General features: G+C 39.2%; 1 protein-coding gene across 1 annotated transcript; it reads left to right on the forward strand.

Annotated features, from left to right (window-relative positions):
* The first annotated feature begins 886 nt into the window (after positions 1–886).
* LOC118902483 (WD repeat-containing protein 82-like) lies at positions 887–1,828 on the forward strand. The gene is given in 1 exon segment (XM_036866858.1): positions 887–1,828. A coding segment is annotated over 1 exon segment (942 nt).
* Positions 1,829–13,331: the final 11,503 nt, after the last annotated feature.

The raw sequence follows: 13,331 nt of genomic DNA on the forward strand, positions 1-13,331 counted from the left end.
AATATATAAAAGGAATAATACATCAGGTCCTAGTGGGGTTTACCCCACAAATGCAAGATTGGTTGAATCTCTGAAAATCAATCAGTGGAGTTCACCATATTAACACAATAAAGGAGTAAAAACATCATTTCAATAGTTGCAGAAAAATTAGCTAATGAGTTCAGCAGTTACTCATGAAAAAAGCTCTCAGCAAACAAGTATTAAAAAGAAACTCCTCAATCTAATGAAGGACAACTACAAAAACTGTACAACTAACATTACACATAATCGTAAAGTTAATTCTTTACCCCTAAGATCAGGATGTCCACTTCCATTACCACTCACTGAGTATTTTATGAAATGTAATTCTAAAATTGTAATAGAAGAATAAGAGAAAGCAGGAATGTAGACTGGAAAACAAGAAACAAAACTGATGCTATTTTCAGACAACATCATTGGGCATACAGAAAATCCTAAGGAACTTACAAAATAATTTCTACAGCTAGTAAATGGATTTAGAAAGGTCATAGAATAGGGACTTCCCTGGTGATCCAGTGGTTAAGAATCCGCTTTCCAATGCACGGGACACAGGTCCCTGGTCGGGGAACTAAGATCCCACATGCCAGCAGGGCAACTAAGCCCACACACCACAACTACTGAGCACAAGAGCCACAACTACAGAGCCCACGTGCCACAACTAGAGAGAAGCCCATGCTCCCCAACGAAGAACCCTGCACCCTGCAGTGAAAGATCCCACATACCGCAGTGAAGACCCCACGCACTGCAACTAAGACCCAGTGCAGCCATAAATAAATAAATATTAATTTTAAAAAATAGAAAGGTCATAGAACAAAGGTTAAAATATAAAAATCCATTTTAGCCACCGCCACCTCCAGCATTCGCCGCCATGAAGCTGAGCGACAGCGTGCTGCGGAACTTCCATGTCGCCAAGGTGTTCCGCGAGAACTCGGACAAGATTAACAGCTTCGACTTCAGCCTCAACGGCGAGACGGTCATCTCGAGCAGCGATGACGACTCCATCGTGCTCTGTGACTGCCAGGAGGGCAAACCAAAGAGAACCCTGTACAGTAAGAAATATGGCATGGACCTCATCAGATACACTCATGCAGCAAACACAGTCGTTTACAGCCCTAACAAAACAGGTGATACTATCCGTTACCTGTCCTTTCATGACAACAAATACATCAGATACTTTCCTGGACATAGAAAAAGGGTGGTGGCCTTGTCCATGTCACCTGTGGATGACACTTTCATTTCTGGGTCTCTTCATAAGACCATTCGGCTCTGGGATCTCCAGTCCCCTAACTGCCAGGGTCTCATGCATCTACAGGGCAAACCAGTTTGTTCTTTTGATCCAGAAGGATTAATTTTTACTGCAGGTGTCAATTCTGAAATGGTCAAACTTTATGATCTTCGCTCTTTCGATAAGGGGCCACTTGCGACATTTAAGACACAGTATGATCGGACTTGCGAGCGGACGGGAGTTAAGTCCAGCAGTGAAGGCAAACTCATCCTCATCTCTACCAATGGCAGCTTCATCCATCTGATCGATGCATTCAAGTGAGTGGTGATGCATATGTTTGGGGGTTATGCCAGCAGCAAAGCCGTCACACTGGAGGCCTCCTTTACTCCAGACTCGCAGTTTATTATGATTGGTACAGAGGATGGCAAGATCCATGTCTGGAATGGAGAGAGTGGTATAAAAGTAGCGATGCTGGATGGCAAACACACAGGCCCCATCACCTGTCTGCAGGTCAACCCCAAGTTCATGACTTTTGCCAGTGCTTGTTCCAACATGGCCTTCTGGTTACCCACCATCGATGACTGACCTGCACGGTGCTTGCCTGTTTTCTGTACAGTGAGGGTGGCCAGTAGGAAAAAAAACTTAGAGGGAACTAAGATAATAGTGAGACTGGATCATTTGACTGGGCTGGAGAGCATCCTTCCACATGGCCTTCCCAAGGATGTGCTGCACATTTGCTCAAAAGAAATGAATTACATTGCCAAGCTTCTTCAAAAGGACTCTTGGTGAAGCAGATTCAATCGGGACTCAGATTTTCCAGCTGTCACTGCACCGAGCTCCTCCAGAGGAGTGACCAGACTCGTGATTAGGGTATAGTGGGGTCCTCAAGACACCTTCCATTTTGAATGTATTTGCTGCTGAGGAGTCGGTGAAATTAATTCTGCACATCCCTTCTCCCACCCCGATAAATGCATAGGAAGCCGCAGTTCTGGTTTTGAGATGCTAGGGCAGCTCAGTGCCCCTTGCCCTCATCCTGCATGTCTTGTTACTGGATCTCCCTGTGTCATTGTGGCATTATCCACAACCATCATGTTACTTAGGTGCCAAACAGTTACAGAAATGTCTCCATATATCTTAGGATCAGAAAGGGACAGATAACAGAAGGACCTTGCTTGCCAGGAAGCCTTGCAGTTAGTCATGTGAGGGTGGGTGATCTGGGTGTGCCTCAGGCTCTGGGTGTAGGGTGGGAAAAAGGGCCAAGAGTCTGAAAGGGAGGGAGGAGGGGTAGCAGGTGAATTCCTAGGGCTGGGAGGTTTAACAGCAGCTTGATGTGGTGCCCTGTCATCAAAACAAACCCACAGTCCTTCTGGGTGCCTGCCAAGTTTGGTTGTATACAAAAGCAAGGTGGGCATCTATTTTGGTATATGAGCTACATCACGCTTTCTTGTGGGCCAGTATGTGGAGTGAGTCTATACTGATGCCTTCCCTGCCCACCACAAGTTGTGTACATAGTCTCCAGATGATACCACCCCTTCCCCAGCTCCCAACCAAGAGCTGGCTCTAGGCTTGTGTTATATGTTATATTTAGCCTTTTTATATATGACTTGGGATTTCTGTTGTTTGTATTTTAGCACAGTGTGTGTACACCTTCATTTAAATATATCGTGTATGTGCATACATATATACATATGTGTGTGTGCATACATATATACATATATGTATGCATGTGTGTGTGTATATATATATATATTTTAAAAGTATCAGAGTTCAGCTGAAGGAGATGGAGTCCTATGCCCCAGGAGAAAGACTGCATCCTTGCTAATAGTGTTTGCCACAAGTGTTAGTCTTCCCTATTACCTTTTTCCCTTTGGGAGACTGAACAAAAGCAAAGCTTTTGAGTGTTCCCTGTCCCCAAGGCAGCTAAGTGAGGGTCTTGGAATGACTCCCTTGCGTTCCTCAAGCCACACTTTGGGGTCTTCTCTGCAGTATCAGCCCCCTTTTTGCCCAGTGATGCTCTGTCTGCACCTGTATGTGTGTGACAGTCACTTTTGCATGCCTTTTGTGTCTGGCTCCCAGCATTTTGGGACAGGATGCTGGAACCAGAGCATTTTCAGCTTGTCTGAGGTTTCTTTGCCAATTATAGGTCACTCCTGTTTACCTGGTATGTCTGCTTTCTTACTTCTTTTCCTTGCCTTCTCTTGGGAGAGGGAGGATTCCTGATTGGGGTTGAGATGAGCTGCAGGTAGCTCATTGCCTTTTCCCCTGCATGGCCTTCTAAGAGCAGGACAAGTGGCATGTTATTTCACTAAGTTCCCAAACGTCTAAGCGAGTAACACATTCCCTGCAGGTCCAGAAACAGGCTCAACAAGGTTATGTTTGACTTGCCCAAGAGTACCTAGCTGCTAGTGGGGAAAGCAAGCCATTACTGCCTCTGTTCAGCCGCAGGAATAGGCTGTGAATTGCTAGCAATTACTGTTTTGTTTTGCTTTTTTTTTTTTTTTTTTTTTTTATTAAACTGTAATACTTTAGTGTGAGGGACTTGATTCAGGGGCCAGCAGACTTTTTTTTAAATTAATTTATTAATTTATTTATTTTTATTTTTGGCTGTGTTGGGTCTTCATTTCTGTGCTAGGGCTTTCTCTAGTTGCGGCAAGCAGGGACCACTCTTCATCGCGGTGTGCGGGCCTCTCACTATCGTGGCCTCTCTTGTTGCAGAGCACAGGCTCTAGACACACAGGCTCAGTAGTTGTGGCTCATGGGCCCAGTTGCTCCGCGGCATGTGGGATCTTCCCAGACCAGGGCTCGAACCCATGTCCCCTGCATTGGCAGGCAGATTCTCAACCACTGCGCCACCAGGGAAGCCCTTTGTTTTGCTTTTTTAGCAATTACTTTTTGGCTTGTTCCTTAACCTTAAAAGCAAGGGGCATACGTCTTTCCCAGATATAGGCTGGAATCTGCAGCTTCTGAGGTGCCACACACTGTATAGCTCTACATTCTCAGAGTGGAGGGAATTTTAGAAACCAAGTGATCTGAGCTATTACTGCCCACCCCTGGTTTTCCAGGGTAGAAAATTCATGGTAGGAATAACTGTTCAGAGAAAGTACTTGGAACTGTAGGTTAACAAGAAAACCTGTGTAATTAACATATCTGTACCCTGAGCAGCCACCACGCATGACTTGTCTATCAGCAGGAAAATGATTTGTATTGAGTTCCTGTGTGTCCAAAGCGGATGAACCATGTCCTTTGAAATTATGCACTGCACTGCTTCTATTTATGGGGACCTGTGGCTGTAGAGCTGGCTCCTGAGTTGGGAAGGAAAGGGAAAGATGCAGCTGGAAGTGACCAAAGATGATGTGGTAGTGGGAATAAGGCAGAATTAAGGGAGAAAAGAGTCTGTGGGTCAGAGACGCTGAGGAGCACCAGGGCTTCAAGGACACCCTCAGTGGGAGCCAGAGGTGCTTAAGCTCTCCTGGGGGTGGGGGGCGCACCACGCTCTCAAGAGTCAGGGCCAAAGCCTCTGATTTATATGCGACAGTGACACTGCACTGCTCAACCACCAGCCAGTGGGGTATTTTTTTTGTTTTTAAGAAAAAAACCCATTGCAATCATAATTAATGCTTATTAAGAAAAATCTGGGAATTTTAAAAAGAATCAGTTTGCCAACCAAATGTTACCACTGCTAATCTTTTGGTGTTTAGTGTTCCTCTAGACATTTCTGTGCATAGATTTTTTGGTGTGTTTACATAGTTGTTATTCTACTGTATATACAATTTTATGACCTTTTTGTACTTAACATATAAATGTTTTTTCCTTATTATCTGTCTTAAACGGAAATAAATAAATAAAATAAAAATCAATTTTATTTTTTTATGTCAAGATAAAATAATCGAAATTGAAAGTAGCATATCATTTACAGTAACATCAAATAACAGAAAGCCTTTAGGAATAAATTTAACAAAAGGCATGCAGAATGTTATCACTGAAAATAACACAATATTGCCAAAAGAATAAAAAGAAGACCAAAATAAATGGAGAGATATCATGTTCATAGATTAGAATACTCAATATCATAAAGATATTAATTCTCTTCAAGTTAATCTATAGAGTCAACACAATCCCAGTCAGGGTTTTCATAGACACTTAAAAGCTGGTTATAAAATATACATGGCACTGCAATGGACCTGGAATATTCAAAGCAAGCCTGAAAAAGAACAAAATTATAGGATATACATGATCTGATTTCAAGACTTACTACAATGTGCAGTAATAAAAACGGTATGGTATTGGCCAAACCATAAAGAGATAGATCAACAAAATAAAATAGAATGCTCCAAACTAAACCCACACTTATGTAGACATTCAATTTTCCACAAAGGTGCCAAAGAAATTCGATGGAGCAAAGTGTGGATTTTTAACAAATAGTGCTGGAACAACTGATTCCATATGCAGGAAAAAAATCTTGACTGCTTTCTCATACCACACCCAAAATTAATTAGAATTTAAAAGGAAAACAGGAGAACATATTTCTTACTTTCGTTTAAGCAATCGTTTCTCAGAAAGAACACAGAAAGCAGTGACTCAATAATGTAAGATAGATAACTTAGATTTTATCAAAATGTAAAACTGATATACAACAAAAGATGCGACTACAAAAATGAGTAGGCTAGCCTAGAGAAAATATTCACAAGGTTGGCATTTAGAATATAAAGAAACCATACAACTTTATAGTAAAAGGACAAGCAGTCCAATTTAAAAAATGGGAAAAACGTTTGAACAGACACTTCACAAATAATGTATGTGAGTGACCAATTAGCACATATCAAAAGTGCTTGACACTATTAGCCAGGAAAGAAATGTAACTTAAAAAGTCACAATGAATAGAGCTACCAGAAAAGCCAAAATTAAAAAGACTGACAATATTAAGTGTTGGTGAAGACATGGAGCAACTGGAATTTTCTTACACTCTTACATTGCTGTACGATTATTTTGGGGAAAAAAGAGGTCTGAAAGTTTATTATAAAACTAAAGACACAGCTATCTGTGACTCCAAAATTTTACTTTCAGATGTTACCAGAGATAGCAAAGACTAATCTGTAAAAAGATTTGTATAAGAATATTTATAGCAGCTCTATTCATATTAGCCAGAAATTGGAAATAGACCAGGTGTCCATCAGTAGGAGAATAAATCAACAAAATGTGACTTATTTATACAGTAGAGTGTAACTCAAAAATTAAAAAGGAATGAACTATTGATACATACAACAGCTGAATCTCAAAAAACATTATATTGAATAAAAGAAACCTTACACGAGAATACATATTGTATGATTCCATTCTAATGAAATCATACAACAGTCAAAACTACTGTTGTGGAAAAAAAATTATTGTGGAAAATAATCAGAACTGTTGTAAATGGAACAGAGGTGGAAATTAACTGGTAGGAGACATGAGAGAAGTTTCTAGGGTAAGGGTAAAGTTCTACATCTTGATAGAGGTTTGGGTTACATAGATATATTCATTTGTCCAAACTTAACAAACATTCATGTAAAATTTGCAAATTTTCTTGTTTATAAATTATGTCATGAAAGAAAAAAATGCTGTAAACAAATGCTTAACTTTAGTTAAAGTAAGCATGCTAAAGTATTTAGGGAGAAATATATGCGTGTCTGCTATTTACTTTGAAATGCATCAAAAAATAAGATGAATTGATAGATGAAGAGTAGAATAAATAGATGGATGAACATGCAGTAAAGATGCTATGATGCTGATTGTAGAATCTACGAGTGGGGGTGGCATCCCATGAGTCTAACCTGAATATAAACCAGCATCAGAAATGTTTGATCAACTTATTACCAAAATCTTTCTTTAATGGAAAATCTTTCAAGTCTGTGCAACCCAGGAAATGCTTGTCATTGTTTAACCTGTCAGAATCTCCATTTGCAGTGGTATCTGATGAGAAAGCTATGATCCCTGTCAGTGCACCAGTGAGAACGTTTCCCTAGGACTTTTCTAATAAGCAGGCTGCTGGCTCATTGCTGAATGATGGCTGAAGACAGAACCATCTGGAAAGCAGAGTACAGAATGATCTCTATTTTTCCAAGATTCAAAGGAAGGTGGAACATTTCTGAATGAAACCATGGATGTTATTTATAAAATCTGGGCCACATGAGGTTAGAGGCATATTGATTTCCAGTCAAAGGATGAATTGGCCATCTTTGGCCTTTCAGGAAAATGACCACAGATTAAGATGATGAAGAACAGATGCCACTATTTGAAGCTTCAGTTAGAAAACCTTAAATGGGCTTATCTGGCAGGACAGCCATAACAACTGTGTCTTGCCGCACATTGACGGAAAGATGACAAATGTTTTAAAGTGGTGAAGACGAATCCTGGATCTAGCTGCTTCTGAATGAATGATCCAGCCAGTTTGAAAAGGTTTGAAGAAATAAAACTTGCCAATACTTACCAAGTTCCAGAAAAGCCTGCGATTTGAGCAATTCCATGTTGGAATTAGGTTTGAGAACAAAAACTATTTTTTTTTAATGTTTTCTTAGAAGAGTTACTTAAAGAGAATTCCATACCTAGTAAAGCTTAGAGAAAATGTAGTCATTTGAAAACCTAGTTTTGTTTTGTTTTGTTTTCTTTCTCCGTGCTAAAATCAAATACATGCTATACATTCCTTCTGAAGTTACCAGCCTCTTTGTTTTCTTTCTTTTTTCTTTTTTTTGAATTTTATTTTACTTAATTTTTTTATACAGCAGGTTCTTATTAGTTATCTGTTTTATACATATTACTGTATATATGTCAATCCCAATCTCTCAATTCATCCCACCACCACCACCCCCTGCCACTTTCCCCCCTTGGTGTCCATACATTTGTTCTCTACATCTGTGTCTCTATTTCTGACTTGCAAACCGGTTCATCTGTACCATTTTTCTAGATTCCACATATAAATATGTTAATATACGATATTTGTTTTTCTCTTTTCTGACTTACTTCACTCTGTATGACAGTCTCTAGGTCCATCCATGTCTCTACAGATGACCCAATTTCTTTCCTTTTTATGGCTGAGTAATATTCCATTGTATATATGTACCACATCTTCTTTATCCATTCGTCTGTCAATGGGCATTTAGGTTGCTTCCATTACCTGGCTATTGTAAATAGTGCTACAATGAATATTGGGGTGTAAGTGTCATTTTGAATTATGGTTTTCTCAGGGTATATGCCCAGTAGTGGGATTGCTGAGTCATATGGTAGTTCTATTTTTAGTTTTTTAAGGCACTTCCATACTGTTCTCCATAGTGTCTGTATCAATTTACATCCCCACCAACAGTGCAACAGGGCTCCATTTTCTCCACACCCTCTCCAGCATTTGTTGTGATTTTCTGATTATGCCCATTCTAACAAGTGTTAGGTGATACCTCACTGTAGTTTTGATTTGCATTTCTCTAATAATTAGTGATGTTGAGCAGCTTTTCATGTGCTTCTTGGCCATATGTATGTCTTCTTTGGAGAAATATCTATTTAGGTCTTCTGCCCATTTATTTTTTCTTTTTATTTTTTAAATTTATTTATGGCTGTGTTGGGTCTTCGTTTCTGTGCAAGGGCTTTCTCCATTTGTGGCAAGCGGGGGCCACTCTTCATCACGGTGCGCGGGCCTCTCATTATCGTGGCCTCTCTTGTTGCGGAGCACAGGCTCCAGACGCGCAGGCTCAGTAATTGTGGCTCACGGGCCCAGCTGCTCTGCGGCATGTGGGATCTTCCCAGACCAGGGCACGAACCCGTGTCCCCTGCATTGGCAGGCAGATTCTCAACCACTGCACCACCAGGGAAGCCCTCTGCCCATTTTTTGATTGGGTTTTTTGTTTGTTTAATATTGAGTTACATAAGCTATTTATATATTGTGGAGATTAGTCCTTTGTCCGTTGCTTCATTTGCAAATATTTTTTCCCATTCTGAGAGTTGTCTTTTCATCTTGTTTGTAGTTTCCTTTGTTGTGCAAAAGCTTTTAAGTTTCATTAGGTCCCATTTGTTTATTTTTGTTTTTAATTTCCATTTCTCTAGAAAGTGGGTCAAAAAATATCTTGCTGTGATTTATGTCAAAGAGTGTTCTTCCTATGTTTTCCTCTAAGCGTTTTATAGTGTCTAGTCTTATATTTAGGTCTTTTTTTTTTTTTTCCTGTGTTCCCGAGACTAGGATTTTATTTTATTTTATTTTATTTTTTTAAACATCTTTATTGAAGTATAATTGCCTTACAATGGTGTGTTAGCTTCTGCTTTATAACAAAGTGAATCAGTTATACATATACAATATGTTCCCATTTCTCTTCCCTCTTGCATCTCCCTCCCTCCCACCCTCCCCATCCCACCCCTCTAGGTGGTCACAAAGCACCAAGCTGATCTCCCTGTGCTATGTGGCTGCTTCCCACTAGCTATCTATTTTACATTTGGTAGTGTATATATGTCCATGACACTCTCTCACCCTGTCACATCTCACCCCACCCCCTCCCCATATCCTCAAGTCCATTCTCTAGTAGGTCTGTGTCTTTATTCCTGTCTTGCCACTAGGTTCTTCATGGCCTTTTTTTTTTTTTTCCCTTAGATTCCGTATATATGTGTTAGCATACTGTATTTGTTTTTCTCTTTCTGACTTACTTCACTCTGTATGACAGACTCTAACTCCATCCACCTCATTACAAATACCTCCATTTCATTTCTTTTATGGCTGAGTAATATTCCATTGTATATATGTGCCACATCTTCTTTATCCATTCATCTGTCGATGGACATTTAGGTTGCTTCCATGTCCTGGCTGTTGTAAATAGAGCTGCAATGAACATTTTGGTACATGACTCTTTTTGACCTATGGTTTTCTCAGGGTATATGCCCAGTAGTGGGATTGCTGGGTCGTATGGTAGTTCTATTTGTAGTTTTTTAAGGAACCTCCATACTGTTCTCCATAGTGGCTGTATCACTTTACATTCCCACCAACAGTGCAAGAGTGTTCCCTTTCCTCCACACCCTCTCCAGCATTTATTGTTTGTAGATTTTTTGATGATGGCCATTCTGACCGGGGTGAGATGATATCTCATTGTAGTTTTGATTTGCATTTCTCTAATGATTAATGATGTTGAGCATTCTTTCATGTGTCTGTAGGCCATCTGTATATCTTCTTTGGAGAAATGTCTATTTAGGTCTTCTGCCCATTTTTGGATTGGGTTGTTCGTTTTTTTGTTATTGAGCTGCATGAGCTGCTTGTAAATCTTGGAGATTAATCCTATGTCAGTTGCTTCATTTGCAAATATTTTCTCCCATTCTGATGGTTGTCTTTTGGTCTTGTTTATGGTTTCCTTTGCTGTGCAAAAGCTTTTAAGTTTCATTAGGTCCCATTTGTTTATTTGTGTTCTTATTTCCATTTCTCTAGGAGCTGGGTCAAAAAGAATCTTGCTGTGACGTATGTCATAGAGTGTTCTGCCTATGTTTTCCTCTAAGAGTTTGATAGTGTCTGGCCTTACACTTAGGTCTTTAATCCATATTGAGTTTATTTTTGTGCATGGTGTCAGGGAGTGTTCTAATTTCATACTTTTACATGTACCTGTCCAATTTTCCCAGCACCACTTATTGAAGAGGCTGTCTTTTCTCCACTGTATATGCTTGCCTCCTTTATCAAAGATAAGGTGACCATATGTGTGTGGGTTTATCTCTGGGCTTTCTATCCGGTTCCATTGATCTATATTTCTGTTTTTGTGCCACTACCAAACTGTCTTGATTACTGAAGCTTTGTAATATAGTCTGAAGTCAGGGAGCCTGATTCCCCCAGCTCCATTTTTCGTTCTCAAGATTGCTTTGGCTATTCGGGGTCTTTTGTGTTTCCATACAAATTGTGAAATTTTTTGTTCTAGTTCTGTGAAAAATGCCAGTGGTAGTTTGATAGGGATTGCATTGAATCTGTAGATTGCTTTGGGTAGTAGAGTCATTTTCACAATGTTGATTCTTCCAATCCAGGAACATGATATATCTCTCCATCTATTTGTATCATCTTTAATTTCTTTCATCAATGTCTTATAATTTTCTGCATACAGGTCTTTTGTCTCCTTAGGTAGGTTTATTCCTAGATATTTTATTCTTTTTGTTGCAATGGTAAACGGGAGTGTTTTCTTAATTTCACTTTCAGATTTTTCATCATTAGTGTATAGAAATGCAAGAGATTTCTGTGCATTAATTTTGTATCCTGCTACTTTACCAAATTCATTGATTAGCTCTAGGAGTTTTCTGGTACCATCTTTAGGATTCTCTATGTATAGTATCATGTCATCTGCAAATAGTGACAGCTTTACTTCTTCTTTTCCGATTTGGATTCCTTTTATTTCTTTGTCTTCTCTGATTGCTGTGGCTAACACTTCCAAAACTATGTTGAATAATAGTAGTGAAAGTGGGCAACCTTGTCTTTTTCCTGATCTTAGTGGAAATGGTTTCAGTTTTTCACCATTGAGGACAATGTTGGCTGTGGGTTTGTCATATATGGCCTTTATTATGTTGAGGTAAGTTCCCTCTATGCCTACTTTCTGCAGGGCTGTTATCATAAATGGGTGTTGAATTTTGTCGAAAGATTTCTCTGCATCTATTGAGATGATCATATGGTTTTTCTCCTTCAATTTGTTAATATGGTGTATCACATTGATTGATTTGCGTATGTTGAAGAATCCTTGCATTCCTGGGATAAACCCCACTTGATCATGGTGTATGATCCTTTTAATGTGCTGTTGGATTCTGTTTGCTAGTATTTTGTTGAGGATTTTTGCATCTATGTTCATCAGTGATATTGGCCTGTAGTTTTCTTTCTTTGTGACATCTTTGTCTGGTTTTGGTATCAGGGTGATGGTGGCCTCGTAGAATGAGTTTGGGAGTGTTCCTCCCTCTGCAATATTTTGGAAGAGTTTGAGAAGGATAGGTGTTAGCTCTTCTCTAAATGTTTGATAGAATTCGCCTGTGAACCCATCTGGTCCTGGGCTTTTGTTTTTAATCACAGTTTCAATTTCAGTGCTTGTGATTGGTCTGTTCATATTTTCTATTTCTTCCTGGTTCAGTCTCGGCAGTTTGTGCATTTCTAAGAATCTGTCCATTTCTTCCAGGTTGTCCATTTTATTGGCATAGAGTTACTTGTAGTAATCTCTCATGATCCTTTGTATTTCTGCAGTGTCAGTTGTTACTTCTCCTTTTTCATTTCTAATTCTATTGATTTGCGTCTTCTCCCTTTTTCTCTTGATGAGTCTGGCTAATGGTTTATCAATTTTGTTTATCTTCTCAAAGAACCAGCTCTTAGTTTCATTGATTTTTGCTATTGTTTCCTTCATTTCTTTTTCATTTATTTCTGACCTAATCTTTATGATTTCTTTCCTTCTACTGGCTTTGGGGTTTTTTTGTTCTTCTTTCTCTAATTGCTTTAGGTGCAAGGTTAGGTTGTTTATTCGAGATGTTTCCTGTTTCTTGAGGTAAGCTTGTATTGCTATAAACTTCCCTCTTAGCACTGCTTTTGCTGCGTCCCATAGGTTTTGGGTCATCGTATCTCCATTGTCATTTGTTTCTAGGTATTTTTTGATTTCCCCTTTGATTTCTTCAGTGATCACTTCGTCATTAAGTAGTGTATTGTGTAGCCTCCATGTGTTTGTATTTTTTACAGATCTTTTCCTGTAATTGATATCTAGTCTCATAGCGTTGTGGTCGGAAAAGATACTTGATACGATTTCAATTTTCTTAAATTTACCAAGGCTTGATTTGTGACCCAAGATATGATCTATCCTGGAGAATGTTCCATGAGCACTTGAGAAAAATGTGTATTCTGTGGTTTTTGGGTGGAATGTCCTATAAATATCAATTAAGTCCATCTTGTTTAATGTATCATTTAAAGCTTGTGTTTCGTTATTTATTTTCATTTTGGATGATCTGTCCATTGGTGAAAGTGGGGTGTTAAAGTCCCCTACTATGATTGTGTTGCTGTCGATTTCCCCTTTTATGGCTGTTAGTATTTGCCTTATGTATTGAGGTGCTCCTATGTTAGGTGCATAAATATTTACAATTGTTATAC

Source organism: Balaenoptera musculus, chromosome 10 (assembly GCF_009873245.2).
Source record: "Balaenoptera musculus isolate JJ_BM4_2016_0621 chromosome 10, mBalMus1.pri.v3, whole genome shotgun sequence".
NCBI classification, from domain to species: domain Eukaryota; kingdom Metazoa; phylum Chordata; class Mammalia; order Artiodactyla; family Balaenopteridae; genus Balaenoptera; species Balaenoptera musculus.